The sequence below is a fragment of the Populus alba genome, chromosome 8 (assembly GCF_005239225.2).
Source record: "Populus alba chromosome 8, ASM523922v2, whole genome shotgun sequence".
Classification (NCBI taxonomy): Eukaryota; Viridiplantae; Streptophyta; class Magnoliopsida; order Malpighiales; family Salicaceae; genus Populus; species Populus alba.
Window position 1 is genome coordinate 10,251,328 of NC_133291.1, and position 23,772 is coordinate 10,275,099.

The 23,772-nt window shown below is 31.8% G+C and overlaps 3 protein-coding genes across 5 annotated transcripts; 2 read left to right on the plus strand and 1 right to left on the minus strand.

Moving 5' to 3' along the window:
- The first annotated feature begins 109 nt into the window (after positions 1 to 109).
- On the plus strand, positions 110 to 3,994 carry LOC118055265 (uncharacterized). Its single transcript, XM_035067115.2, has 4 exons — positions 110 to 704; positions 2,235 to 2,442; positions 3,010 to 3,498; positions 3,579 to 3,994. The coding sequence occupies exons 1-4, from the start codon at positions 179 to 181 to the stop codon at positions 3,664 to 3,666; spliced, it is 1,311 nt and encodes a 436-aa protein (XP_034923006.1). The 5' UTR covers positions 110 to 178; the 3' UTR covers positions 3,667 to 3,994.
- A 241-nt stretch (positions 3,995 to 4,235) lies between these two features.
- Positions 4,236 to 10,325, minus strand: LOC118055274 (uncharacterized). Of its 2 annotated transcripts, none has more exons than XM_035067125.2 (9): positions 9,971 to 10,325; positions 8,961 to 9,119; positions 8,072 to 8,155; positions 7,836 to 7,943; positions 7,570 to 7,662; positions 7,345 to 7,488; positions 5,609 to 5,716; positions 4,909 to 4,960; positions 4,236 to 4,811 (listed from the first exon to the last, which is right to left on the minus strand). In XM_035067125.2, the coding sequence occupies exons 1-9, from the start codon at positions 10,067 to 10,069 to the stop codon at positions 4,783 to 4,785; spliced, it is 876 nt and encodes a 291-aa protein (XP_034923016.1). In that variant the 5' UTR covers positions 10,070 to 10,325; the 3' UTR covers positions 4,236 to 4,782. The 2 variants fall into 2 exon arrangements, with proteins under 2 accessions (XP_034923016.1, XP_034923023.1); XM_035067132.2 differs by having other exon boundaries at positions 7,860 to 7,943; positions 9,971 to 10,322.
- A 7,856-nt stretch (positions 10,326 to 18,181) lies between these two features.
- LOC118055288 (uncharacterized) lies at positions 18,182 to 23,033 on the plus strand. Of its 2 annotated transcripts, XR_004688636.2 has the most exons (4): positions 18,182 to 18,632; positions 19,194 to 19,361; positions 20,333 to 20,641; positions 22,150 to 23,033. XR_004688636.2 is itself a non-coding variant. In XM_035067145.2 (3 exons), the coding sequence occupies exons 1-3, from the start codon at positions 18,362 to 18,364 to the stop codon at positions 20,554 to 20,556; spliced, it is 663 nt and encodes a 220-aa protein (XP_034923036.1). In that variant the 5' UTR covers positions 18,182 to 18,361; the 3' UTR covers positions 20,557 to 20,678. The 2 variants fall into 2 exon arrangements, 1 of the variants encoding a protein (XP_034923036.1); XM_035067145.2 differs by lacking the exon at positions 22,150 to 23,033 and having other exon boundaries at positions 20,333 to 20,678.
- The last annotated feature ends 739 nt before the right edge of the window (positions 23,034 to 23,772 follow it).

The window sequence follows — 23,772 nt, forward strand, 5'->3', positions numbered from 1 at the left end:
GGCCGCTTAACTGGGCCGTTTAAATGGGCCGTGATAACCGACTACACCACGACACCAAGGCCGCAAACGGATATGGATAGAAATCTAATAAAGCAGAAGACGAAGGAGATAGTAGATAATAGAAATGAGATAATAGATATGATAGCAAAACTATCTGCATAGGAGGAGGAGGGACGAGATGGAAATGTCGAGGATCGTGATGGGCTTGGGCAACCCAGCGTCTTCCATCCATTCTTCTTACTGTGTTTTAATCCCAAGAAATCCGAACAAAACTTTTCACACCCAACATCCAGTCTTCAAAATCAATCACGCCCATCACTCTCGTTTCCACTATAAAACATCTACTACTAGTTTTACGTCTTGTCGTCTACATGCTCGACGAAAGGAAAGCATTGCTCCTCCAGCTGTCGTGAGCGATCTCGATGATGAATATGATGATTTTGACGATGATGAGCTTGATTATGACGATAAAGATGAAGATGAAGATGAAGATGAAGAAGAGTTTATGCCATTTGGGGAGATGAAGAAGTGGCTTGAGACAAAACCGCGTGGGTTTGGTGGGAGCAAAGTTTATGATACTCGTGTTGAAGACAAGCTGCTTGAAGAAATTGAGCAGAGCAGACTTGCTCAGGCTGCTAATATTAATAACCTCAAATATCCTAATCCTGCTGCACCCAACAAGACTCACCATCAAGCTAAGAAGGGTCAGTGCTGCTCTTTTTTTTTTTCCACTTTTTCTTTGAGCTCTACCGTCAGCTATGGCAGCCTGAATAATTGCATCCATATGTGCATTTTTCCCAGCTCCTATGTAAAAAGTAAGATTTATTAAGGTTGGAAATTGGGTTGTCCGTCTAATTGTCTATATTGGGTCTGTGCTGTAATATCAGCAAAGAAGGAAATGCTGGATAATAATATATGTCCTAAGTAAAGTTGGCCTCATACTGAAGAAAAAAATAGTGCCATGAAAACATGTCACCAGCACTACTTGTTAGCTGAATTTCCTAATTGATGAATTCTAGAACCTTGATTCGAGACAAGATAAAGAAGTTCATGCCTTCGGCCGAGGAAAAACACAATGTGCTGGTGCAAAATTCACGTACTTGATACTTCTTTCGAGATTTACTATGAGATGGCAATATACTAATGAAGTTCAATAAATAATGTCCCGGTGGGACTTCTGAAAAGGTCCGAGTTTGGATGTACTTCTTAATTGCAGGTTCTCATTTTGAGCTTCCTTTGAGATGAAAATGGGGATACGGGTTCAAAGAATAGGGAAATGTTCCCTTGTATTGTGTTCTTCTGATGCCCATTACCGATTTGTGTTTATTAAAAAAAGCAAACAAAGAAAGAAACCTGAGTCTTTTTACTGTTTCTGTTCTTTTTTTATCAAAACTTGGACATACAGTGATTGAAATACACAACACTGAAATAGGAATTAAAGTTTTTATATCAGTTCTAGATATTTCAACAATTTTATGATATTTACACATAGAGAATAGCTTTATGCTTTCAGCATTGCAATTAACAGTTAGCTTACAGTATACATTGATAGGAGAGTTTTCACAGACATTGCCTGAAGTACACATACTGTTTAAGTATTTGGCCTCTCCACTTGAAATGGAAATGTCTTCGATTATGCTTTAGTGGAACTTTCATGTGAATGCCATCTCGAACAGTCATGTGGGATTTAGAACAATGAATCCTTGGCTGCTTTGAATAACCTTTTAGTGAAGTGTCTGCAGCCAAAGTTGACAATGAAAAGAAAGAAGAAGGGGGTTTTCAAAACTTAATTTAAAGGAAGATGATCGGCTAATAGTCAGCCTAGCTCCATACCAGGGCTGTGATGTCATCCCACCTATGATCAATTTTATTTTATTTGTACAGAGCTCTGGAATTACCAAAAACAAAAAGTAAACGATGTACTATTAATAAGCTAAATGGAAGTAGACATCTGGTAAATCTAGCTTGCTGCATATATTTGCCAACCACATAATTGCCAAGTGCCTGCATCCTCTTTCCAGATTTCCCATAAATAGATGTTGATGTTGTTCTTCTAGATTTCATTTTATTGTACTTCTTATTAGTGTTTGGAGGAGCATGATATAGTAAATTGCTAGTTTGTTTTCAAAATGCATTTAGTGTCATTAATTGTTTTTACAATATAAAAGTGGTAAACAATGTGTAGTCCATTTAACTTGAGTCTGATTTTGCACAACTATACTGGATCAATGCAGCACCCGATGTTATTCCAACTGGCATTCGTGTGCATGTCATCAACCTTCCGAAGAAGAAGAACATCCACAGAGATTTGAAAACAGCTTTTAAAGATGTTCAAGGTATTATTAATATAATCCCAGCTGTTTCTGGAAACAAGAAGACAAAAGATCCTATTTGCAAGGGCTTTGCTTTTGTTGATTTCAAGTCAGAGGAGGATGCTGCTAGGTAAATATATGTTTTTTGTGTTTATAATCAAAAGATCGTAGTAGGAAATTCTGCATGCTTTTGGTTCATGGTATTATTTCTATGACAAACTAATGAAGATTGTGATTTTTATTCCTGGTCCTGAAATCATCACTCCTGGTTTCCATGAATGGTAAATGTTGGGTGTAACATTCCGAAAAAAACCCACAAGGTAGATGCCATGTTGCAAGTTTGTACTAAGATGGAGAACCAAAATTTCACTTTGTACATACCTTTAAAATTGAATGTTTTGTTTCATCTATTGAAATTCCTAGAAAGAGCGTTAAACATGTCTTGTTGTCTGAAAAGTTGTCAATCAAAACATGGCAAAAAAATCACGGTCTAACTGTATGGATAAGCCACCACGTGTAGTTTTAACAGACAATCCACAATATTTTGCATTCTGGATCGTTGGTGTATCAAGAAAATTATCCCGAAGTCTTCCAATATACATCCTGTGTAGCACAGTTCATCTCATCAACCTGTGTGAACTCATCTGATTGATTAGAACTTATTTTTTTTATCTGAAATGTATTCCTATCATGACAGGTTTGTACAACAATTTTCTAAGCAAAGTATAGCATTTGGCAAGATTCAGAAGCAGATAAAATGTGAGATGAAAAATTCAAGCTCTACATCGTCTTCTGATGACGAGTCAGCTGGCAGCTTCGCCTCTGACATATCTAAATCTGATGGCATGAATGATTCTTTTGAAGATCCCCTATTGGTGAATTCTGCCACAGAAGGAAAGAGAAATGCTGATTTCAAAATGGATGATTCTTTCCTTGAAGAAACAGTCTCTGACATATTTGAATCTGATGAACTGGATGAGGAGCTAGAAGATATAACAGAGAACGTGGAATCTGTACGCAAATCAGACTTGAGCAGTCATGATAGTTCAGAACCAAGGATAGAAGCAGCTACTGATTCACTTTCCCCAAAGAAACAACATAAAAAACGGGCTTCTAAGAAAAAGATAGTAGCAAAGGGAGGGGCTAAGAAGGTTCCGAAGTTGGACATCCCAGGGTCTGCAAAGAGGTGATTTCCTGCATCTTGGGGTCTACCAGCGGCGTTACTTTCTTTTTTTAATGTATTTGTTAATCTTGAACAAAATGCAGGTTGAGGATAAAGGAGAAGGCAGTGCTAACAGATGTGTTCACTAAATATGGATTGAAAACTACTGCGGCTTCAGCGAAAGAGAGTTGAGCTATGGTATTTCCATTATTCAAACTGCAATGCGGAGTTTGGTCGCTTCACTAGCAGTCTGTTGTAATTTGTGTTCTTCCGACCCCATTCTAGCTCATCTGGAACACTAAATCTTCGAAATCAGTCAACTTTTCTGGTCGTATTATCCCAGCCTTTTCACGGGTTCACGCATTACATTTTTGGGTTGGAAAGAATTAGGTTAGAAAGAATTAAGAGTTTTTAGTGCAACTTTCAAAACGTGTCTCTGTAACATGAAGTGTTACTAGTGGCTCTATGGCATTCACCGTTTCAAATATTTTGTAAGATTTTCTTTGCTCTGTTTGGCTAATTTGTTCTCCGAATTTATTTTACACCTTTCACCAATAACTTGGTAATGAACCTGTTAGTGGATTAACTTGATGAGAGAGTCTCAGCTTGAAATTTGGTTCTATTTTTCACTTGAGTACAGTTAATGGAATTCTGTCCCGATATATTATTGTCTCGTTCAACTCTGATAATTCATAAATTTTTTTTATAAAAAAAACCCTAAAATTCTACTCCAAGGAAATTGGATCACAGTAATAAAATCCTTAAACGAAATAAAAAGAAGTTCTTTATAAATAAAATCTCATTTAAATCATAATTGCTAGATTCTGGATTTACCTTCACACCTTAAGCACCTTGAAACACGTCAAAACCTCAAAGAAAGCAATTTGATGTATGTTTTCGTCCAGACACGCCTGAAAATACATCTATGCAAGAGGTTTGTCCATCACTTACAAGTGATATGATCATGGTCCATGGAATATTTTACCAACCACAACAAACGGGAGCTGTATAGAACAATGTCTAAATATGGAATTATAGATCTTTAACAATGCACACATAAGGGCATGTCGCTAAAATTATGCCCATGCTAATCATTGTAACTGAACGTGCTGATTTTGCAGGAAAAAGTTTTGCAATGAGCTCCAATCATTGCAACTGCACCGGCAACCAGGAGTTGTGGTTTGATCCTCTCACCACGACCTCTGACAAAATCTTTTAGCCCGAAGAACAATGGATAAACAGGAAATACAGTACTTGATTTCTGATTCAAATGAAATGTATGTAGTAGGTACCGCCATTAGACAAATACTACTCAAACTCCTCTTGAACTTCACCATCTGCAACAGAAAGAGAGCCTGTTAATTTAACAAATTAAGAAACTAAAGTGATATATAGCTAGGCTTAGGCTACAAGGAATGAAACATGAAATCTTACCAGCAAGTCTGACGGCCAGGTTCGCTTGAGAATCAGCCTCTGAATTATATTCCTATAGAACACATACTTGAACATGGTCAGAAAATTAACCACCAAGACTGAAAGCATCTGCAACAAAATTTTACACATTGATCTATGCTGACTTACCAATAAGCATAGTTTCATTACCAGTACAAAATGCTCCAAGTTCAAATTCACAGTAGTGGCTCATTTTGTATTTTAAAATCAACCCCATTGTGCAGAAGTAAGTAAATACCGTAAATCTTAAAACCTCAATCCTTGGTTGGATTAAGATGTTTGATCAGGTTTTTTTTCTCTGAAAAGAATGATTTTTGGCAGGTCTATTCAGCCAAATTGTAAACCTCAAACCTACCCAGCACACACGGATTGGTTATAGCCAATTTAAAATAGATTCCACCCTTACATGTAGATAAAACAAACAAAAGTCAACTTCGCTTGGATTTCAGCGCCATTATATAATCAACACACACAGCACATCACTATGCAGTGCGAGATCGTTTGCACACTAATTCTCAATGCAGTTCGAGGTCATTTGGCACTCTTCCAAATTGCGTTCATAGCATTTGTCCTTTTAGATAGAGATAATGATAGACTGAGACAGCATTTAATATTCATTCTATACGATCCACAAAATACTAATATCAGCCCCAGGAGCAAAGGCATAACAAACTGCACTGACCCGCGGAACATGACTGATGTGGAAAGAAAGAAAACTATTCTTCAGCTTCTTAGCTTCTTCGTACAAGTTGGTGATGTTCTCATGTCTGGCCTTCCATGAACCTTCAATCTGCTCCAAGTAAAATTCTCAACGTCAAACTAAGGTAGAATGAGACATATATGACCACTAACATATAAGAACCAGATCTTAGGACTGGAATAGATGAAATAAATAAATAAATGGATTTTTGTTCAAGAAAGAAATCTTATTGGAATTGTCCATATCCAACCCATCCTTCAGAACCAAATCACATCCCAGAAATAGGAATGCTTAGTCTGTTCTTTAAATTTAAAGAAACCACGACCTAAGGCTATAAATAAGCCAGTCGAACTAAGCAAAGCCAGAACTAGCTTTAAGAAATTTGAGTTAGGTATGATTCAAAACATAGCATCCAAGTTCAGTCAATCTCTAGTCAAGCTTAGCCTCCTAAGCTTAACTCGTGAACAATTACACCATACTCTGGTTCACGTTCTCCAGTCAGATAAGCAAGACTGTACTCAACGTTGGGCTTTTCTAATATAATATGAAATCATCATTGTCATTAAAAATGATGTTATATTATTCCAAAAAAAATATCTAGAAAGGATTAGTGATTTATAAACAAATAATAGAACTCTAAATAAAAGAGGTGGAGGATTCTAAAAACAAACATGAAACAATCGCATCACAAATGAGATTTTATTTTAGTCTCCTTATCAAGATTGCTCACAAGCCGATTGATCTAGGACAAGGGTAGGAGTTGAAGAAAGAGATGGAAGAAGGAATGAGAACAAAATCCAAGAGGGGATCCACCTCTCAAAGTTTGCTTTGAGCAAAAGTGTGAAAAAAAATTTAGCAGCGGATTGAGTAAAGAAAAGGAAAGAGTAAGAAAAGGAGGTAAAAAAAGGGGTGCAGAGGATAGAATCTTCGAGGAGAGAGTGCAAAATCTTGAAAGTACACTGTATAACCTTGCAGTTGTGTTGAAAACCATGTTTGGTAAGTTTATGGTTCATCAACGTACTCAAAATAGTATGCTTGAAAAGTTTGAGGCTCAGCAACATAATCAGAACAGTGATATCATGCTGGATATTGCAAAAGAAACAATTTTTTCACAAGGAGCATAAAGAACCACCAATCACCAACAATTTATGAAATTACGAATATCTTGAAATATTTCTTCTTCTACCACATCAACAACAATGCCACTCTTGAGGATACTCTGGCTTTGTTGTTTATTGAACAGATCTAGTAATGAGGGCCAAGTTTTGGTTCAAGTGTTCAAGAAATAGCTAGAGTTCAGCCCAAGTTACCCATGAACATCTCGGAGGAAAATTTGTCCAGGGCCAACATATTCAAAGTTGGGAAGAAAAATACAAGGTTGGACTCGATCAGTGACAGGAGACACAAACATCTGGTGTAGTTTAATGATGTTCAACCTCCTCTACTCCTACTGCCTTTTTCCCTTTTTACATACAATAATCATTATTAATCACCAAATCAACTCCTTAAAATGGAGTTGACTTTAGTGGAGCATTCAACAAATTGGCCCTGGAATTTCCACACAAAAAATATAAAAAAATAAGTCAACTGGCGTGAGTCATGTTAGGAAACAAGTGAAAGGTGAAAGCAACAACTAGATGGAAAAATCAAATTAATATTTTGAAAAGACAAGCCAGATGAGGGGGTTTATATAGACAAGTAATCAACAAAAAACCAACCTGCATACAGACAAGCTTGGAGTCTCCTTTGACATGAATTTTTGTATAACCTTTTTCAAGAGCGTACTTCATTCCCAATAAGATGGCTCGATATTCAGCCATATTATTGGTTGCAATGCCCAGTCCTTCCCGTAATCTGCAGATCTACATGAAATGATAGTTGAGAAAAATATAAATATTACTAAAGATAATACATGTACATATTATGTGAGTGAAAATGCATACCAAGCTTCCATCATCATTTCGTAGTACAGCTCCTGCCCCAGCTTGTCCAGGATTTCCTTTTGAAGCACCATCAAACTCGAGAAGACAGGATTTCTGTGAGTAAAAAATCAGAGTTTTCTTTGTGCCATGAATGCACAAAAACAAGAATTTTGAAGTCTTTACTAGCTGATCCTGGGAAGACATGATTACAAGTAACCTAACAGTATGCTTTTCTACTATCAGACTATGAAAGACAACCTGGTTAATAAAAGCATAGATAACATTACATCCATTGTTTTACTTCCACGTACACTATTGGAAGACTGTGTTTGACACTCAGCTTGAATATCCAACTTGTTATGCTTAAGAGTGATAGATGCTGATCCATCTATGCCCTGTAATCAATTGATATTTTATTAAAAAAAAAGAATGGCCTCTAGCAAGAAGAGGAATTTCATAAACAAGGATTAAAAAGACACATCCAATGCAGAGAACCAAATAGACCAGCATGCATCAAACTTACTTTGATTTCTGATCCCAGGATTTCCTGTGATCTCTTTTTGTTTGCATCATTTGGGCACGTTGCAGCATTGGAAGAAGCAGGTTGCTGCAAAAAACTATGGTAAGTTTAAGTTTGTATTGTACAGGAAAAGGTCTCCAACTCTTTCAAGCACCACATCTTCACAACGGAATACGAAATGCTTTCTAATGCATGCTATATAAATGTCATTGTTGGAATAATCTTCCCACAAGGACGTCATTTGATCATCATAAATATGAATTTGTGGCCATGCATAGCACTCTGCTAATTGCATTGTCACTTTTATATTTCTGCATGAACTGTTCATCAATTTTAACACAGTGACTTTGTTTGATGAAATCAAGATATTTCTCAGCTAATAAGGTGAAAGCATGCTATAGGTTGGAGGTAATACAAGCATTACCACTGTGACAAAATTTCACAGACATTCTCAAAGCTAACCACTTCAAATTATTTATAAAGGTTATAACCATGGTGCTTGTCCACTTTCTAAATGAAGAAATGAAAAAAAAATATGATTTTCTTATCTTAACCTCGATTATTCGATTAATTACAACTCCATTTAAAAAATACATGGACTTGTACACTTTCTAAGACAGGGATATATTTGAGAATATACACACCACAAAAGCAATAAATAATATTTTGATAAATAGATGGAAATCCAAGAGTGGATAATCAAAGTGTGGTGGAGGGAGTATCATACATCTTCCCTTTATTGCCTTAGCAGATAGAATTGAAGTTGTCATTTTTTGTCTGTCTTTAACCTTGCAAAGTAATTAATAAATAAAGACTACAAATCACATATAGTCTAACTAGTAAATAGAAAAGTTATTTCAATTTCATGAGGTGATGATTGAGTTCAACACACCTGGAAAGGGCAAGGAATGAGCTTGCCAAAAAGATCCTCTTTCAGATCTGCAGCTCTGATAGTGTATAAAGCATTCTGAAGCCCATGGGAAACAAGATATGCCTCAGAGTCCTTGGATAAAGAGTAACCCTTGTAGACACTCACAGGAGGGTCCAATATCTAACAGCAGGAAAAAGGCCACACATCTTAGAAACTAATCCAAGCTAGCATCTGTATAGTTTATAAACTGCATCGGAATCTAATTCTAAGGTTATCATTAAACATAAGTCCAGGAAAAGAAGAAATAAAGAAAACATATTATTATCACCATCTCCTACCAGTCAACCGCTCAACAAAATGGTGTACTAACTCATAACCTTTCAGGCATGTCGGTACAATGAGGCAGCTTGAAACTAGAGAAAGTAGAAGGAAAACGTTCTTCAGCTCAAAATAAGGGTTAAGGATTGTGGGTGATACTTTACATCTTTTCAAGATGTATCACGATGAAGGGACTCAACGCGCAATAATTACCAAGTTTGAATATCCATAAAAAACAATTTGAAGGACTCATGGTGCAAATAACAAAGATATTCTGGTGCGGAGAGCTGCGTTGCAGATCCAATAGGACAGATATTCTGACAGATTAAAGAATGAAGAGCAAGGCAGAAATGCCTCAGATGTGAAGCAGAAATTTGAAAAAGATCATGTAAAAAGCAGCAGAACTATAGTTAAACTGGATGGCCCAGATCATTCAATATCCTAACATAAACTTTCAGATGCTGCAAAATTTAACAAGGAGTGATGTTTTAACCTCCAAAAAATTAAAAAAGAAATGAAAAAAACAGAGCATTGGCAACTCCTGCTTCTGATACTTCTCAAAATAGTAATTGACATATAGGAGCATCTGAAATGAAAGCATGTAGAACTTATAATGCGAGAGCGTTGCAGTTGCATCACTTTTGAAAAAACTAGAACAAATTAGCCAACGTGAATACGTAGATAATAGGGTGACAGTTGAAGAGAATAATTACCGAAGTTCCAAGTTGGGCCTCGCAGTCAGCAAAATTCTTATAAACACCGACAACATCTCCTTTCCGCACAAAGAAGATAGCATCCTTCTCGTGGTCCATGACTGTCGTTGGCTGAGAATCCTTCTTTTTCCTGATCGAAGCTTTTAAACTCGGCTTTCGAGACGAGTAGCACTGAATGCGAAATCTGGTGGAGAGAAATTATAGATGGAGGCCGGACTGTTCGAAGCTCCTTTTCCAAAAGGGAATACGAGATTGATTTGACGCGTTAGTAGTCCTCGTCGCTAAGAAATGGCTTGTCCTTCCAAGTATACAGGAAGACAAGCGAGAGAAGCAGTTCATTCCACCGTCGTTTTCCCTAGATTGTCTAAAAGACAATATAAATTTTTATTAGAACTATTTAATCGAATAATATGAAAAAAAAAATGCCTAGAGAATTTAAGCCCGTTACAGAAAACATTAGTAACGTGGCTCGTGCTACACTGCGGGTCAATTTTTTTATATATAAAATATTTTAAAAAAGTTAAAATTTAAGAGTATTAGATTTTTTTACAAAGTTATACCTAAGAATATTGGATCTATCTGTTACTCCTGATCTAAAAGTTATATTTATAATATTAATAATAATATTAAACTTACATGATCCAAGTTTAAGTGAGTTTGGTTGCAACATCAAACTTGCAGCCTTTGATATGAGTCTGGTTGCAAGATTTTGTTATAAAAGTGTGATAATTAAAAAGAATAAAAAATTAATATTACAGAATAAAAAAAATATATTAATTAGAAAGAAAAAAAACAATAAAGCAAAGCATTACTTCGATTAATAGTGCTTTGCAAAGAGGGGTACAGTAAAATCCCCTCATGAGATCACAGTAATTTAATAACCAATAAACAAAACAAATCATAAAGTTTAATTCTTAATCAAATCGATATTAAAAGAAAAAATTGAAAGAAAAAAACTACTTAAGAAAAAGAAAAAAAAATCTTAATCAACTGGTTTAACCCGTCAAACCTGGGATTCGTGTCATAAAATTGAAAAGAAAAAAGATTGATGTCTTTTAGTTATAGTTAATTACAATATTTAAAGATGAAATTGGAAGAAAAAACTAATAAAGAAAAAGAAAAAAAAATATGAATCAACTGGATTGGCCCACCAAATTTGGTTAACCCGTCAAACCTGAGATTCATATCATGGGAGTGTGGTAACTAAATAAAAAAAAATTAACATTAATAAACTAAAATGAACAAAAAAAAGATTAATTAAAAAGAAAAAAAACAAAGGAAAAAAAAAAACCTACATGAAGAAAAAGAAAAAAAAATCTGAATTAACTGGATTAACCCGTCAAACCAGGTTAATCCGTCAAACCTGGGATTCATGTCATGAAAGTTTGATAACTAAATAGAAAAAAAAACTTAATATTAACAAACCAAATTAAAAAAAAAATAGTTAAAAAAAACAAAAATACTAAACAAAAAAAATATTAATTAAAAAAAAAACAAAGAAAGAAAACCCTGCATGAAGAAAAAAATAAACGAAGAAAAAGGAAAAAAAAATCCACAATTAACTGGGTTAACCCTTCAAACTAAGTTAACCCATCAAATCTGAAATTCGTGTCATGAAAGTTTGATAACTGAATAGGAAAAAAAAAATTACGGGTTAACCCAGAATTAGCTAGGTTAACCCGTCAAACCCGGAATCCGTGTCATGAAAGTTTGATAACTAAATAGATAAAATTTAACATTAACAAACTAAATTAAACAAAAAAAATAATTAAAAAGAAAAACCAGAAAAAAATTCGGGTTAACGCGTCGAACCCAGGACCCATGTAATGAAATTTTTGATAACTAAATAAAAAAAAATTAACATTAAAAAAAAAAATATTCATTAAAAAAAGAAGAAAAAAGCAACTTAAGAAAATAAAGAAAAAAGCAAAAGAAAAAAAAACAGCTTAAAAAAATAAAGAAAAAAGCAAAAGAAAACAAAACAGCTTAAAAAAATAAAGAAAAAAGCAAAAGAAAAAAAAGCAGCTTAAAAAAATAAAGCAAAAAGCAAAAGAAAAAAAACAGCTTAAAAAAGCAAAGCAAGCAAAAAATAAAAAGATAGCTAAGCGTTTCACTGTGAATTGCACTCGAAAAAATTAATTAAAAAGAAAAACCAAGAAAAAAAAATCGGATTAACCCATCAAACCCAAAACCTATATCATAAAAATTTAATAATTAAATAGAAAAAAAATTGACATTAACAAAAAAAAACATTCATTAAAAAAAAAACAGCTTAAAAAAACAAAGAAAAAAAAAAAGCCAAAAAACACAAAGTTAAAAGCAAAGAAAAAAAGAAAAAAAAGTGAAGAAGAAGACAACTCAGCCTTTTACTGTGGATTGCTACAGTGAAAGGCTGAGGTTAACCCGTCAAACCCGGAATTCGTGTCATGAAAGTTTGATAACTAAATAGATAAAATTTAACATTAACAAACTAAATTAAACAAAAAAAATAATTAAAAATAAAAACCAGAAAAAAAATTCGGGTTAACGTGTTGAACCCAAGGACCCATGTACTGAAATTTTGATAACTAAATAAAAAAATTTAAAATCAATAAAAAAAATTAAACAAAAAAAATATTCATTAAAAAAAAGAAGAAAACAAAACAGCTTAAAAAATAAAGAAAAAAGCAAAAGAAAAAAAAAACAGCTTAAAAAAGCAAAGCAAGCAAAAAATAAAAGATAGTTAAGCGTTTCACTGTGGACTGCAGTCGAAAAAATTAATTAAAAAGAAAAACCAGGAAAAAAAAAACTGGATTAATCCATCAAACCCAAAACCTATATCATAAAAATTTAATAATTAAATAGAAAAAAAAATTGACATTAACAAAAAAAAAACATTCATTAAAAAAAAAACAGCTTAAAAAAACAAAGAAAAAAAAAAAAGAAAAAAAAGCCAAAAAAAAAAGTAAAAAGCAAAAAAAAAAAAAAGTGAAGAAGAAGACAGCTCAGTCTTTTACTGTGGATTGCTACAATGAAAGGCTGAGGTTAACCCGTCAAACCCGGAATCCGTGTCATGAAAGTTTGATAACTAAATAGATAAAATTTAACATTAATAAACTAAATTAAACAAAAAAAAATAATTAAAAAGAAAAACCAGAAAAAAAAAATTCAGGTTAACGCGTCGAACCCACGACCCATGTAATGAAATTTTGATAACTAAATAAGTAAAAATAACATCAATAAAAAAAATTAAACAAAAAAAATGTTCATTGAAAAAAAAAAGAAAACAAAACAGCTTAAAAAATAAAAAAAAAAAAGCAAAAGAAAAAAAAACAGCTTAAAAAAACAAAGCAAGCAAAAAACAAGAGATAGTTAAGCGTTTCACTGTGGACTGCAGTCAAAAAAATTAATTAAAAAGAAAAACCAGGAAAAAAAAACCGGATTAACCCATCAAACGCAAAACCTATATCATAAAAATTTAATAATTAAATAGAAAAAAAAATTTGACATTAACAAAAAAAAAACATTCATTCAAAAAAAAAACAGCTTAAAAAACCAAAGAAAAAAGAAAAAAGAAAAAAAAGCAAAAAAAAAAAGCAAAAAAAAAGAAAAAAAAGTGAAGAAGAAGACACCTTAGCCTTTTACTGTGGATTGCTACAGTGAAAGGTTGAGGTTAATCCGTATCAAACTGGAATCTGTATCATGAAAATTTGATAACTAAATAGATAAAATTTAATATTAACAAACTAAATTAAACAAAAAAAATATTTAAAAAGAAAAACCAGAAAAAAATTTGGGTTAACACATTAAACTCAAGACCCATGTAATGAAATTTTGATAACTAAGTAAAAAAAAAAATTTAACATTAAAAAAAAATAATAAAAAAAAAATATTCATTAAAAAAAGAAGAAAACAAAACGCTTAAAAAAATAAAGAAAAAAAAAAAAAACAGCTTAAAAAAGCAAAGCAAACAAAAAATAAAAGATAGCTAAGCGTTTCACTGTAGACTGCACTCGAAAAAATTAATTAAAAAGAAAAACCAAGAAAAAAAAATCGGATTAACCCATCAAACCCAAAACCTATATCATAAAAATTTAATAATTAAATAGAAAAAAAATTTTTTGACATTAACAAAAAAAAACATTCATTAAAAAAAAACAGCTTAAAAAAAAAAGTGAAGAAGAAGACAACTCAGCCTTTCACTATGGATTGCTACAGTGAAAGGCTTATCCCTTTTATTATATTTCTAACCAGAATAATGGCCTACGCTGCGCTGCTAGTCAATTTTTTTATATAAAAAATATTAAAATAAGTTAAAATTTAAGAGTGTTAGGTTTTTTTACAAGTTATACCTAAGAGCATTGGTCTTTCTGTTACTCCTAATCCAAAAGTTATAGTTATAATATTAATAATAATATTAAATTTGCATAACCCAAGTTTAAGTGAGTTTGGTTACAACATCAAACCCGAAGCCTTTTATATGAGTCTAGTTGCAAGATTTTGTTATAAAAAAATGATAATTAAAAAGAAAAAAAAAATTAATTTTACAAATAAAATTAAAAAAAAAGATTATTGAAAAGAAAAAAAACAATAAAGCAAAGCATTATTCTGATGAATAGTGCTTTGCAATGAGGAAGTACAGTAAAATCCCTCATGATATCACAATAATTTAATGACCAGTAAACAAAACAATTCATAAAATTTAATTCTTAATCAAATCGATATTAAAAGATGAAATTGAAAAAAAAAAACTTACTTAAGAAAAAGAAAAAAAAATTCTTAATCAACTAGTTTAACTCGTCAAACCTTGGGATTCGTGTTATAAAATTGAAAAAAAAAGATTGATGTCTTTTAGTTATAGTTAATTACAATATTTAAAGATGAAATTGAATGAAAAAACTAATAAAGAAAAAGAAAAAAGTATGAATCAACTGGATTAGCCCAGCAAATCAGGTTAACTCGTCAAATCTAAGATTCGTGTCATGAGAGTGTGATAACTAAATAGAAAAAAATTAACATTAATAAAATAAAATGAACAAAAAAAAAGATTAATTAAAAGAAAAAAAACAAAGAAAAAAAAACCTATAGAAAAAAAAACTAATGAAGAAAAAAAAATGAATTAACTAGGTTAACCCATCAAACCAGGTTAATTCGTCAAACCTATAATTCGTGTCATGAAAGTTTGATAACTAAATAAAAAAAATAATATTAATAAACCAAATTTTCAAAAAATAATTAAAAAAGCAAAAATACTAAACAAAAAAAAATATTAATTTAAAAAAAAATCTTACAAGAAGAAAAAAACTAATGAAGGAAAAGAAAAAAAAAATCTGAATTAACTGGGTTAACCCTTCAAACTTGGTTAACCCATTAAATCTGGGATTCGTGTAATGAAAGTTTGATAACTGAATAGGACAAAAAGAATTTATAGGTTAACCTAGAATTAGCTGGTTTAACCCGTCAAACCCGGAATCCGTGTCATGATAGTTTGATAACTAAATAAAAAAAATTTAACATTAACAAACTAAACTTAAACGAAAAAATTAATTAAAAAGAAAAACCAGAAAAAAATCCTGGTTAACGCGTCAAACCCGAAACCCATGTAATGAAAGTTTGATAACTAAATAGAATTTTTTTTAACATTAACAAAAAAATTAAACAAAAAAAATATTCATTAAAAAAAACAAAGAAAACAAAACAGCTTAAAAAACAAAGAAAAAATCAAGAAAAAGAAAAATAAAAAAAACAACTTAAAAAAAAAAGCAAAAAAAAAAAAAAAGATAGCTAAGCGTTTTACTGTGGATTGTACTGAAAAAAAATTAATTAAAAATAAAAACCAGAAAAAAAAAAAATCCGGGTTAACCCATCAAACCCAAAACCTGTATTATGAAAATTTAATAACTAAATAGAAAATAATTTAACATTAACAAAAAAAATTAAAAAAAAAAAATATTCATTAAAAAAAGAAAATAAAAGAAACACCTTAAAAAAACAAAGAAAAAAAATCTTAAAAAAAGAAGAAGAAGAAGAAGAAGAAGAAGAAGACAGAAATGCTGTAAACTGTAAACTGTGTATTTTTAATCTTCAAGGCATTCTCTGTGCAAAAAAAAAGAAATGGGAAAGCTGTAAACTGTAAAAAAAAATAGGGAGAAATATGACAAGGAGCTTGCCACATAACCACCAAAACTAACAAAAGAAAAAAAGGTCAGAACTTATCGCGAGAATGAATAAAACTCTCCCCGATAAATACCTTGAATCCACAGTAAAAATAGCATAGGAATCCATAGTGTGAATAAAACTCTTGCCGATAAATATTATGAATTCACAGTAAAAATAGCATAGGAATCCACAGTGATTTTAGACACAATCTACAGGGATTCACTAAGCAGTTTTAGTTTTTTTTTTTAATTTAATATTTCATTTTCTGTTTCCAATTTCCTCCTCCATTTCCACGTTTGTACTTCCTGCGGAAAATAAAATAGAACTGTTTCTACGAAATTGCGTTTAAATTATTTCCGTTTTCGAAAATCCGAGAACACAAGATAGTAGTTTCAGATACAAAATTACATGCTTCTCCAATTTCTCCATGTCGATATTCAATTTTTTTGCCAGTCAATTAAATGAATTTGACGAAATTAGAGGATAAATGGCCCTTTACAGGTGAAAACTCGTGTCCACGACAAAAACTAGGATGTTAATCAAAATAATAACGGGTGTACCCTTAAAAAAAAAAAAAAAAAAAAATCTTAAGAGCGCGGGTCTGGAACATCCCCGCAAAAAAAAAAAAAAACCTTTGTTTATTTTTATGTTTTAAAATTATTTTTATAAAAATTAATTTTTTTTACTTTAAATTAATAAATTTTTAATATTTTTAAATAAAAAATACTTTAAAAAACAACCACAAATTATATTTTCAAACAGCCCTTGAGCCACTCATGTCTGGGTTTTTCTTAGCACTTTGGTTTATATTTTTGTCCCTTCTTTTTTTTTTTAAGTTATTATTTAATATTAAGTTTCTATTTATTTTTTTTATATTTTTATCAATTTTTTCCTTGAATGTTTTTGCTATGCATAAGTTGTTTTTTTATAATTTTTTTATCATATTATAAAATAAAATAATTTAATTAAACTCAGTTGAGTCATTAATCTGAACCATTGATTTGGTAGGTTAACTGAGATAAACATGAGTTATTTTTTTATTTATTTTTAAACAAGTTAGAATTGATAAAGATCATTTCAGAATAATTTTTACATATTTAAAATATAGATTAATCAAAATAAAAGTTTTAAAATTTAACATGTTGTGCTGAGTTTAATACCAGTGTCAACAAAATTTATACAACCTTAAATATCTTTGTTTTTTTTTACAGTTAAAAAATTTATGATCCAGCCCAGGACATATATAAACTAGTTGGTTATATTACATGATCAATACAAATATTTGGAATTTTTTTTATTAAAAATTAAATATTTTATTGTAATGAAAATATGTTTTTTTACTATATATAATCGAGTGTTTCTTCGTTGCTTTGCTTTTTCAAGATTGAGCGTCTCTTACGATTTATTCCGTTTATGATCTAGTGTATTTGTTTTTTCGATGACTATTATACTTTAATTCTCTTAATTTAAATATATATATTTTTTTTACACCAACTTATTCTTTTAATTCTTATTATTTTAATTATAATTTCTCCAAAATCATGGGATTAGAAAAATTAGCCCTGTGTATTAGATTTTCAAAGAATATATTTATTATATATCAAGAGTTTGTTACACTATCTTATTGTATTTGTTTTTACATTTTTTATTTGGTATCCCGAGAGTTTAAATTTGTAAAATATATATAAAGTTTGAATACATAATAAAAATTATTTTTTTAAATTAAAAATATATTAAAATAATATTTTTTTTTTTTTAAAAATGATAAAATAATAAAAAATTTTATTTTAAAACCAAACAAAAAACAGGGTTGAAGGATCAACACCTCTTGTAATTTATCGAGGATCTATCATTTCCTACATACAACTTTATCTAGAGTATATAGCTAGTTTTTAAAATGATTTTTATTTAGAAAAATATTAAAAAGATTTATTTTTTATTTTTTATTTTTTTTAATATTAATATATTAAAATAATTTAAAAATAATAATAAAAAATATATTTTAAAAAAAATTAAATTTTTTTAAAAATACTATTAAAACACGAAAGCAATCCAAAAAGTAATACGATCATTCGAACGGATGTCTAGACACCCGGTTGAAACGCAAAATCACAGGCCTTGTTCCAACATTCGTAGTTCCGGAGAGTACTCAACCCTTGACAGCGCCTCCATCTTAATTAAACAAACCCAACACAAATTACAGCTAATTACTAGTATATTCGTTCTAGAACTGAAGATTAACAACAGTCTCTGATGATGTCGACGACGATGATGGCCAGAGGGATCATAAAACTGGCTCCATTTTTCTCTTCTTCCTCGTCATCTCCATTAAAATCTGGCTGCGGCTGGTTTTCATCAAAATCATCAACGGACGTCGCTGCAGTTGATGTTGCCGACGTCAGCGCAGAAGAAGAGCTATTGTACCCATCCGTTGCTTCCACCGTGAAGCCAGTGGCCACACTCCCCACTCTCCTTCAGCCTCGTGTCGTCGTCTATGATGCTGTCTGCCATCTCTGCCACCGAGGTACACTTACGCACCTACTACTTATCGGTTGATTATTTCTCACAGTGTATATGCTTTCTGCGCATTTCCATTACCCCCAATCCCAGCCCCGATCTCTATTTCTTTCCTCATTACAGTGTGTACTGTCTCCTAAGTGGATGGATGTTTGATTTAATGCTATCTATTGGGGTGTTTTAGACTATGATAATGGTTGTTTTTCAAACTGTTTTTGACTTTGAAATGCTTTAAAAATTATTTTTAACATAGAACATCAAAACAAACAATCTAAAATATAGAAAAAAAATTAATTTTAAATAATAAAAAAAATTTCAAATTAATTTCAATAGCTTTCTCAAACACTGTATAAATGTGCCCCAACAATCTGCTTTTAATCATATCTTATTTTCCCTTTATTATAAAATTGACAACTACATGCTTGCATCTTTATGTTCATTAAATCAATTGCTTATGCTGTTTTTTTTTTCTTCCAGTTTTGTGGCCCTCTTGTACCAAAAATGTGGGTCTTAAGTCCTAAGTAATTAAGTTATTTCATGCTCTCTCTCACACCTTCCAGTTTTACAGGGGTGAAGTGGGTGATTGAAGCAGACAAATACGGGAAGATTAAGTTCTGTTGCCTGCAATCTAAGGCTGCTGAACCATATTTGACACTCTGTGGTCTTAACCGAGAGGATGTTCTCCGTCGCTTTCTCTTCATTGAAGGTCCAGGATCATACCACCAAGCTTCCACTGGTTAGTTTTCTGTCATTTATTCACTCTTCATCCATCTTATGCCAGCTTCTCCATTGCTGGTTTTCCGTGTTCATGGAAATTGATGTGTATTGATAGCCTACCTCACTAAGATGAGAAGTAGTCGTGTTACTAAGTGAGATTGTGTTGTGCTGTAGGAAATATTCACACTTATACTCTGCAATGCCAAATCATTTAGTTTTTCTTCCTTAACCACAGCTGGTTAGGTGGTAACTGAGTTACTCGTGTTATTACTTTACAAGAGAGCTTGTTCCCTATAGAATTGTTGGGGCTTTTCAATATGGATAAGCAAAAAGTTACTTTAATGATTGAAGACTCGTGAACCTTGCCTTATTGGAATTTTCATATTTAGGCTAGTTAGACTGATCAACATTTGAAAGAAGATGATCTATACTGAAGCTCACATTGTCTCCCTTTTTTTCCCTTTAATTAGTTCAAGTTCTATTTTTGTCATAGAAAAGAGTCTAAAGACGTAATAATCTTCGAAGACAATGCCAATTGATTATCAAATATAGAATAACAGATTGCTGCATTAGTGAGAACTATCAGAAGTTCATGTGAATTGATACCCCTGTCCAGACAGTGGTAAATTGGTGATGGTTTCTTTCCTGTTTCATCAGCTTACCCTTGTAGCACATCTGAACAGAAGCGAGAAATGTTTGCACAGTTGAACCAAGGATTTTTTTTTTTTCACTGAACAACTTGTTACACCAGAAACTGAACAGCTTCATTTCTGTAAACTGCTAGTAGTCCCAGAGATTGATTTCATCCACTAGTGAATTCAGTTAAGCTATTTCTTTTAACGTGGCAAATTTTTCAATATTGGCATGTGAATTCACTAGTGGCTTCTCTGTTCACTACTGTTTTCCCCCCTTTTCAAGCTTCCCTCTATGTTTTCTTGACAAAAAAAACTTGAGCCTTAACTTCGCTACTTTATGTATGTGGCCCTACAGCTGCGCTGAGAGTAATGTCATACTTGCCTCTGCCTTACTCTGCTCTGAGCACGCTCTTGATAGTTCCAACTCCTATGAGGGATGCTGTCTATGATTATGTTGCCAAGCACCGCTATGGCTGGTTTGGGAAGGCTGACGAGTGCTTAGTTTTGAAAGAGAGAGAGCTGCTTGAACGTTTCATAGATAGGGATGAGATTATTGGTGGGGGTAGATCAGATTTGTGATTACCTCTTCTAAACCATAACCAGCTATATGATTTGGTGTGAAGGTGATGAACACTAAGTCGATGAGTTGTAAGAGCAAATTCAGGTAAACATGCAGTGAAGGTTTAGCAGCTGCGCGCTAATGAAGATTCTTTTGTCCAAAAAATTGTTAGGATATTGGTATGCAAACTTGACAAGACAAAAGATAAGGGATATGATAAAATGAGAAATGAGACACACAAGAATTTACGTGGTTTACTTAATTTGGCTACGTTCATGGGCAAGTATAGAAAGATTTTAATTAAGTAATGTGAGAATTACAACCTCTCTCTTTACTAATAGGAGAACAATAAAATCTCTCTATTACTATGAAAAAACACCTCACTTACTCTCTTACAAATACCTCACAATTTTATGGGAATTACTTTCCCTCTCTTACACTCCTCTTCTTCTCTCTTGTGGTGTGAATTAAGGCTTAGATGCATTATTTATTTATAGGCAAGCATCCATGCAAAAGATAAAGGCATAAATTGGTGCTACAAGTGGCACCAATTAGTGCTGCAAAGTGGCACCAAATTGGTGCTTGCCTAGCTAACTTCACATTCTTCTATTTAAAAACGTTGATGATTTAATCAAGTTTTAACACTTGATTATTTGTAATTCTTCTTGAACCTTAATATTTTTTTTTATTTTAAAAAATTATTTTTTATATTAATGCATTAAAATGATTTAAAATAATAAAAATGTATTAATTTTAAAAAAACAATAAATTTTTTTTAAAAAAACATCGAAGCATGAAAACAATCCAAAAGGTAATACAATCATTCGAACGGATGTCTAGACACCCGATTGAAACATAAAATCACAGGCCTTGTTTCAACCTTTGTGGTTCCGGAGAGTACTCAACACTTGACAACGCCTCCATCTTAATTAAATAAACCCAACACAAATTATAGCTAATTACTAGTATATTCGTTCAGATCTACACCATAAGAGAATCTGGTTTGACAAGTATATATGGTTTAGAAATCTTTTTATGACCTAACTGAAACGTAAACAACATGAAAATAACAAGTATACAAAAGTTAGAAGAATCACAAATGATCAAGTGTGAAGATTCGATTAAATCATCAAAGTTTTCAAATGGAAGAATGTGAAGCCAACTAGGCAAGCACTAATTTGGTGCCACTTGCAGCACTAATTGGGGCCTCTTGTCTTTTGCATGGATGCTTGCTTATAAATAAACAATGCATCCAAGCCTTAATTCACACCACAAGAGAGAAGAAGAGGAGAGCAAGAGAGGGAAAGTAATCCAACAAAATTGTGAGGTCTTTATGAGAGAGTAAGTGAGGTGTTTTCTCATAGTAATAAAGAGATTTTAGTTGTTTTCTTATTAGTAGAGAGAAGTTGTAATTCCCATATTACTTGATAAAATTCTTCTATATTTGCCCATGAACGTAGCCAAATTGGATGAACCATGTAAGTTTTTATGTGTCTTATTTTATCATATCCCTTATTTTTTATCTTGTCAAGTTTGCATGCTAGTATCCTAACAAAATCCGGCAATGTTTTCCTCTCCCTTGGTATTTAATTGTTCGGCATTTTATTTTGTAGGCTTTGGAAAATGCAACTGAGGATTAATCTACTGGCTCCGAGATCAATTTATCTCATGTGCACATAGATCAGAGATAGGGCATTGAATGTCCAATCAATCAGTCCTTTTTCTCTTCTGAGAATTTTGCCAATCATATTGCATCTCTTACTGTTTTTCCAAAGCACCATTACTTGGGGATGAAATTTCTTGCTTAGTGTTTTAGGTTTCATACAAACCAGTCAGTGGCTCACGATTTTTGGCAGGCATGTTGTAATTTCATTGATACCCCAAACGGTGCCAAGCGCAACTTGCTCAAACCATTCCTCTCTCTCTCTCTCTCTCTCTTTTTTTTTTTCTTTTTTTTAATATATACCCATTTTTCACGTCCCTTTCGCTATCATTTTCAGGTTCATTGAACTTTTTCAATATGCAGAATTCGTTTCATCCATCAGTTATAATTAGATATTAACACCACGAGGACTCAACATCACAGCCAGTTTTCTTCATTTATGTTCTTTCCCAGTTTATTTTCAACATCACGTCCAATTTCTTCTTTTGGTGTTTATTCTACTTGTTTATTGTCAAAATATTTTTCCAGTGAGAATTTTTGTTCATACGGTATTGTTTGCAAAATTTATTGAGAGAAAAATGTTGTGCAAGTGCTTATCACCTGAAATTTATCAGCAATAATTTATTTATTTATTGTTAAATGGATATGAATAAAACGCCAGCATTGATTTGGGGGGTCTAATTGAAACTTGTAATGGTCAGTGAACTAGTTTGAAGATTTTGGTCGTATACTGAAAGTCTAACGGCAACTGAAATTCAAGGGGCCGGCCAATCTCAATTAGTTGGCTATTGGCACAACCCTTCAACTGAAATTAAAGGGCCAGCCAATCTCAATTAAAGATTGAGCATTATTTTCTAAAAGAAAAAAAATATTGAATATTTGTTTTGGTTTGACATTGAGTTATTGAAGTTTTAATTAGTCTATATCAATAAAAATAATATTAATAAAAATAATTTTTATTTTATTAAATTAAGTATCAACTCAATTTCAAAATTTATTATTATCATAAGATTCTTGTACAAAACCAGTTAAAATAAAATATCAAATTCAATCTCAGATTAATTTAATGTGAAATAATTAAATTAAAAAGAAAAAAATTCAAGTGAAAAGAAAAAAAATTAAAGGAAAAAAAGACTATGAATACCTATTGCAATGGATTGTCTCTACTTTTATCTTGAATTCTCATTAATTTTTTTTTTAATATTTCTTTAATTTTCTATTATCTCATGTATTTATTATTTTAAACACCATTTAATATTTTATTGAGTATCAATTTAGTGAAATCAAACTCAATTATTGCTAAAAATAGCAATTAATAAAATAATAATTAAATTTAACATAAAAAAAGATGAAAAGTTAGGCGTAGAGACCAATAAAAAAAAAGAAAAAAAAGAAGAAAAGATTGTTGAGTCACACCAAAGGACTTTCATATCCAGCACCATTAAAAAAGAAAGCACCACACCAAGACTTGTAGGGGTGGCAAGGGTTTCCTTGCCTCTGTATCCTGAGTTCAAGCCTTTCAGCGTGTACGCTTGTCATTTCCGTGGTGCCTTATGCTTACTGAGCCGTGTGA

Coding starts and splice junctions, on each gene's coding strand:
- LOC118055265 (XM_035067115.2), top strand. CDS start 179: ATGGAAATGTCGAGGATCGTGATGGGCTTGGGCAACCCAGCGTCTTCC. Junction 705..2,234: donor TCACCATCAAGCTAAGAAGG/GTCAGTGCTGCT, acceptor GGATCAATGCAG/CACCCGATGTTATTCCAACT. Junction 3,499..3,578: donor ATCCCAGGGTCTGCAAAGAG/GTGATTTCCTGC, acceptor AACAAAATGCAG/GTTGAGGATAAAGGAGAAGG.
- LOC118055274 (XM_035067125.2), bottom strand. CDS start 10,069: ATGGACCACGAGAAGGATGCTATCTTCTTTGTGCGGAAAGGAGATGTT. Junction 7,489..7,569: donor GAAATGATGATGGAAGCTTG/GTATGCATTTTC, acceptor CATTTCATGTAG/ATCTGCAGATTACGGGAAGG. Junction 4,961..5,608: donor ACATCAGTCATGTTCCGCGG/GTCAGTGCAGTT, acceptor TGTGTTCTATAG/GAATATAATTCAGAGGCTGA.
- LOC118055288 (XM_035067145.2), top strand. CDS start 18,362: ATGATGTCGACGACGATGATGGCCAGAGGGATCATAAAACTGGCTCCA. Junction 18,633..19,193: donor CTGCCATCTCTGCCACCGAG/GTACACTTACGC, acceptor CCAGTTTTACAG/GGGTGAAGTGGGTGATTGAA. Junction 19,362..20,332: donor ATACCACCAAGCTTCCACTG/GTTAGTTTTCTG, acceptor GTGGCCCTACAG/CTGCGCTGAGAGTAATGTCA.